The 6,565-nt window shown below is 33.1% G+C and overlaps 1 protein-coding gene across 2 annotated transcripts in view; it reads left to right on the top strand.

Moving 5' to 3' along the window:
* Positions 1–6,565, top strand: part of LOC106459223 (protein rogdi-like) — a 45,570-nt gene that overhangs the window by 10,573 nt on the left and 28,432 nt on the right. For both annotated transcript variants that reach the window (XM_013918827.2, XM_022385666.1), the window contains exon 2: positions 1,342–1,413. In XM_013918827.2, coding sequence (XP_013774281.1) covers positions 1,342–1,413 — 72 coding nt within the window. The remainder of the gene's footprint in view (positions 1–1,341; positions 1,414–6,565) is intronic.

Genomic DNA, 6,565 nt, shown 5'->3' with positions numbered 1-6,565 from the left:
AACGATGAATAAACAACACACACTTTACTGTTTTCAAATAATATGTATATATATTCGGGACAAAGTTAAACGTATGTACAACAAAGTCTTCACACAAATCAGATTACAGGCATATCATAAACTACTATTTATATAGTTTTTTAGTGGTGATTGTAAGTAAAGTGCGTGAATCGTTGTGAATTATAGCGTGTGTTTAACTTTAAGTGACTGTGGAAATTAAGTGTATTGCAAAGTTGTATTGAGAAAGAATAAACTAGTTTTCTTTAAGAAAGGACTTGTATTGCTAAAGTTTCATGCGAAAGAAATTATATGAGAAATTAACAGATGACCAGAGACGTAACACTATCTTCTCTATATTACTGTCATACTAGTATTCTGTGTGTGTGATTCACTTACAGTTGCAGCACAAGTTAACGTAATTCATTTGGTCTTCTGAAAATCCTCTGTTCCTTTTATACAAGTTTACCCAGGCTGATTCAGTTACTTTAGAACCACACTTTGATGGAATAAAATTATCCTTCTTATTTTTTTTGTACTGTTAGTTTCACTCTAACATATTAAATGGTAGGCCTATAGCTTTTACGTTACTTCATTTCACACTAACTGTATTCCCTTTGCTTTTATTTGTCTAATACTGTCTGTCTGCTGCCTCCTGCTTGTCTCATGCTATTTATATCTTTATTTCATATTCGTCTGGCCACTTTCTATATACTCGACACCAATTAGTTATTAACAAAACCTTCTACAATCATCTGCTTTTAACTCTTATTATAACAAAACTTAAAAATAATAAAGTATTCACTCACAAATATAAATTAATTACTAATATTTAAACCAAACAGTCTTTTAAATCATGACACGGAAGCTTGCTTTGGAGCTGTAATATTTATTACCTAGATCAGTGATTTGCATGTCAATAACTAATATGGTAGTGATATTTCCTATTAAGATTTGTAAATAAAGATAAGATCTTATGATGTGCCAGTAAAGAGAAATGAAAAATATGTATATTGTAACATAATCATTCAATTTTTGACTAACCCTATTAGTACTAGAGTGATGACTAAGGCCTTGGTCTCTGTGTTATATTACTATTTGTATTTTTCGATGTTTTTCATACAAAATGTCTGAAGTGAAGTGAAATAACAGTACTTGCAAATGTGTGAACATATATATAAATTTTCTGACCACAGTGGTGGCTTTAGTATCAGTTTAAATTTTTATCTTGAAGTTTTATTTCTTCACAGTAATCCTTGTTTGACATTTGTTTTTGTTTTTTTATTAACAGTAACAAAATATTTGATGTGGTACCATGTTGTTTAAATATCCATCATTTTTTAGCAACATGAATTTGAATGGCTGCTTCAAGAAGAGGTCAGTGCAGTTTTGGAACAGTTGAAAGGAATTTTATTGGTAAGTAGAATTCATAAAGAAACATAAACTTTCTGTTGATTAAGTGCTTGTTAAGAAACCTTATAAGATATTCCTTTTCAGTTGTATAGTAATGAGAAATTTTTTGTAAATTATTGCTGGTATTTGTAGAACAAGGAGTTGACAGAACATTTCACAGTTATACAAGTTAACTTTGCATAAGGTAGTTTTTGTTTTTCAAAACAGTCTATAAAGATTTATATATCAGTAGATAATAAATATTGATAAATTTAAATGGTGGTAAGAGTTCAAAACAGACACCAAAATTATGCTTTTATAATTTCTTTGGACATGAATACTTTATTAACCCTTTTCAGATGGGTCACCATTGAAAGGCCATGCCATCACATTCAAAATTTTATTAGACTACTATTTCATGAAGTGAAATAAGTTTGGTATCAAAATTATAATTCAAATTTTAGAACTATACGTTACTCAATTTCTAAATTTAAAAGTAAATATTAAAAAAATACATCAATTTGTGTGTGTTACGTGGTATGTTGAATGCAGCACTGGTTCAAATTAGATGTTTGTGAAGTCAAAATACTAAGTCTACAGTTTTGTACAAATTAAAAACTCAAATTAGAGATATTGAATACCTAGAATGTAAAATAAGAAGGCATTTTCTATTTACTAAGATATTGCTCATGTAATAAATCAAACACAGTGGCACCCTGCCCATTTTTTTGAAACACTCTGTTATATACAGTTACTTCTATATATATGACATGAATAACCAATCAGAAGATCAGAATGTCCCCCTAGTGGTTTTCTCATCCATTTTAAATTCTGAGGATGTCATTTCTTTCTTTTGAACCAATATTTCAACGAGATAGGGTTTGTCTTTAGTTTGCTCGAAATTTCATATTTTTTTATACTAAAATGCATCTTAGTTACTAAGCTTGATAAATTATAGTGGACTTCTATGGTATTGATGTAGTAATTTATGATTTTTTTAGTTATTCAAATGTATATATATATAATATATATATATAAGGTCATAACTAGAAGGGATAATTGTTTGCTTTACTTCTTTATTTACTGTTCTATGTATTAGGAAAAATATGTTTAAGAACTGGTTTCAAAATAGCAATAATCTTTATACATATATAATGTATAATAATTGAAATTTAACTGTATTTTACGAAATACTAGTCAACTAAAAGACTTCGAAGATAAGTTACTTTGTACAGACCAAAGGTCAGTTTTATGTTATTTGATATGGTAACATGAGTGCACATGAGCTGCATCATTGTAACTTCTTTGTTGTTAGCCAGGCATGGCTAAATATGTGTAAATGTATAATGTTATGAGATTTAAGCTATTTTGTCTAAATATTTATGTGTTCATGTTCATTCTATAATGAAAGAGGTATAATTTATGTTTATTTCCTAATTTTTTATGGTGGTTGTGAGATCGGTCAAATCTACCGAACCCGTACAGAGATTAATTACTGAAAATAACAGATAAAATATAAAGTTTTTTCTTCAAAAACATTTGATAATTATCTGGACATTATAAAGATTTCATATATGAAATTTAAGAATTCTCTGATGCATAAAAGTATTTTTAATCTTAAAATGAAAACTACTTTGCATTATAGATAGGCAAGATGTGAAAAGAAAAAACAAAAGGCATGATAGAAACATTGGTTTACAAATCTTACGTCTTAATAATCTTTACTGATAATCTGCCAAATTTCGTTAACATTTGCTTACTAATTGCAAAGTTATAGCATGAAAACTATAACAAGCACAAAATGGTTACGAGGTTGTCACATTGACTGACCCTGTATTGAAAGAGTTAATTAACTGGGTTTAGTAGGTGTGACAAGATGCGTTTCTTGTGGGCTATTTATTTATTTCTCTTGCACTTAATTCTAATATGTATTGGTTAAGCATGAGAGTTAATTAACTGGGTTTAGTAGGTGTGACAAGATGCGTTTCTTGTGGGCTATTTATTTATTTCTCTTGCACTTAATTCTAATATGATTGGTTAAGCATAAGAGTTAATTAACTGGGTTTAGTAGGTGTGACAAGATGCGTTTCTTGTGGGCTATTTATTTATTTCTCTTGCACTTAATTCTAATATGATTGGTTAAGCATAACCAACCTATATTTTGAATATCAATAAGTTAATGATAGCAGTGTAACTATTAACTGAACCATCCTATGTAATTAATCATTTTAATAAGCATTGTAAAGTGTTTTCTTAAATTAGTCTGGCTTTTCACGCTGCTTATTCAGCAGGCCAGGTAATTTATCATTTTTGGGCAAGGCCATTTGGCCTTGGATTTTCTCTCATTTTCAAGGGCTCCAAGGTAAAAACAACAAAAAATCACTGGAGGGCATGAAGGCAACAGTACACATCAATGTTAACAGAATAGAAATGAGGTTCCCAATTAGTTTAGTGAATATGTCATTGATTTTTTTCATTGGGGGATTGGGAAGCTGGCATGTTCTTTCAGATTATGTTTATCAGGTAGGTAAGTAGGTAACCAATGAAACTTGTGAAGTAACAGTACATCAGCTTTAAGATTTAAAAAAAGAGTTATTCTGATTGAAAATGCTCTGTGACCTTAATAAGATTCTTAGCCCCCCCCCCCGACTCCAAATGGTCTTTGATATACAACTTTTAGGAATCTCTCTCCACTTATTAATTTGTCTAACTTTGAAAAGTATCAAACAAAATCCCTGGGAGGAGAAGCATTTTAAAGGTTTCCAGGATTTGACCTCTGGTGACCTTACAAATCATGAACAGATTTCAGGCATCTTTATCCACTTACTAACTTATCCAACTTTGATAAAGATCAGACTCGCACATAAGGAGAACAAGTGTTTATAAGATTTCTATCTTTTCGCCCACTCATGACCCCAAATGACCGTTTACCTGAGAATTGTGTACAACTTTTATGCACATCTATCCATTTATTACTTTAACTTTGAGAATGATCAGACAAAATCCCTGGGAGGAGGAGAAGTTTAAGGGCATAATTTCTAACAACAAAATTCAACCCCAAAATGTCTGACTACTTGACCAAGATTGATGAAAATCTGTTACACAGTCTCCAAACAGCAGCCATTTGAAAATCTTGGTGGACAGACAGATCGATAGAAAATTGCATTACCATGACATAAAGTTAACATTCCATTTCCAAACAATACTACTAGTAGTTTTTTGCATAACTTCTAACATAGGCGAGTGCTGATACAGTAAACTAGGCATACGCTACAGTATAGCACATGGTCATAATCTATAGATCACGTGTTATCACACATTGTATTGTGCTACTCTCTACTTCTAATTCAGTAATATTAAGTGTAGCTAGATAATGTAACCTTTGGTGGGTTTGTATATAAAATTTATTGAGCAGAATTATGGACATATCCTCTTTCCCTTCATTTTCTAAAAAAATTGGATGTAATCTGAATATTTACTGGTGAAAAAAATGTTTCAATGTCTGGCACTTGCCCAACACAGTAAAAAGTTTCACAGCATTCTACCCTTTTAATTCCTTCTTTTTTGAGCATGTTTAACAGAAGGAGTATTTGCAGTTGTGCACTTCACTCTGACCAATGTATGTATGTACTGACTTTGATCAGCATGTACTCTTGCACTGTGAATTCTTATGTAAGCTCTGTAGGATTGTTTTTTGAGTGTGATTTGAATTGCTTGCTACTACTGAGAGCCCATAGTATGGTATAAGTCAACAAACTGCACGAATATTTTACTGCCAATCAAAGCGAAAACTTCACTCCCTCCACTATATGCATATTATGTGATATATTATTTGTAACAAGGTAGTTTCTGTAAATTGTAATTCCAGTGTACCTGTTGACTTTTTTTTTTTAAATAGTCAGACTAAGCTTGCACTTTCTTTTGTCAGACACATGGTGCAACATTTATATGGTAGTGAGGCATACTTCATTTTATACATAATTTTAAGTTTGAAAACTTCCTTTCATATTTTTAGCATCATAAAAGGAGTGTCACGATGAACTTATTTTTTCCCAAGATAATACCTTGCCTCCATACACACACTAGCTCAATCCCTCATGTATTTGCCTATGACATTTCACTAGCCTTGAGAAAACTATCACCTTAAAATCATCTATTTAATGTGAACTGTGTTAGTGTGTGATGACATTATCACATGATGATAGCCCTCCACCTATAGAAAGGTGACACAACCTACTTGTGCAGTAACTCTCCTTAAACACTTGAACTTGAAATAATTGAAACGTGTTTTTTATTTTTCATTGGTGTTCAGTTATGTGTGATTTGCTATAGTGAGTTTGTACTCTTGTTTTCATTCAGATTAACTGATTTGTTTTTCTCATTACTCATGTAAAAAATAATTTTTCTTTCTTCGTAACCATTTTGAATTCTCAAGTGACTAACTTCTACTTTGTCCTGTAATGGGACCTGTGTCAACAGTGGCTTCTTGATCCTCATTTTCTGTGGAGGATGTGACAGCCATTATTCAACAGATGGTGGGGCATTATTTTGCTGCCCCCCCCCAACCAGATCTCTATCTTTTCACAGATGCTTCCCTGTTGGACTGGGGCACATAGCTGACAGAAAATATGACTTTGGGTGTGTCAGCTCCGAAAGAGTCTTCATTCCGCATCACTATCCTCAAACTTCTTTGACTTTGTTGGGCATGTTCCCATTTCCTACCTCTTCTTGTGTATCAGCTGGTCACGATCTACTCTGGCAATTCCTTCAGCTCTGGCAGCTCATGCAGTCAGCCAGGGCTGGTCTCACTTTTTTCTCTATACCTATCCTAGTCTTCGTCTCCTCCTTCATGTTCTCGCCTTGATATGTGGCAGGGTCCTTTTGTCAGCATCTCATTGGTATTCAGGATCCCTCTTCCTCTGCTCTTCTAGGGGGGGGGGGGATTTCTGTACGTGGTGAGGGGACCATCCAGGGAAGGTTCTGTATTTTCAGTTATCTCCTCTGGGATCTAAACATCCACCCACGTGTTTGCCATGCATGGCAACCCGTGTATGGGAGGAGAGGATCCTGGTGGTTGAGTGGTGTCTGGGGCACTGCAACATACCCCTTTTGCCTTTAATTTATTTAGATGGGGGGCCTTGGGGTTCCCCCCCCCCCAGAGTCAACCGGCTGGTCC

The sequence above is a fragment of the Limulus polyphemus genome, unplaced genomic scaffold (assembly GCF_000517525.1).
Source record: "Limulus polyphemus unplaced genomic scaffold, Limulus_polyphemus-2.1.2 Scaffold578, whole genome shotgun sequence".
NCBI lineage: Eukaryota > Metazoa > Arthropoda > Merostomata > Xiphosura > Limulidae > Limulus > Limulus polyphemus.
Note: the sequence above shows the minus strand (reverse complement) of the source record. Positions and strands in the feature narration are given on the sequence as shown.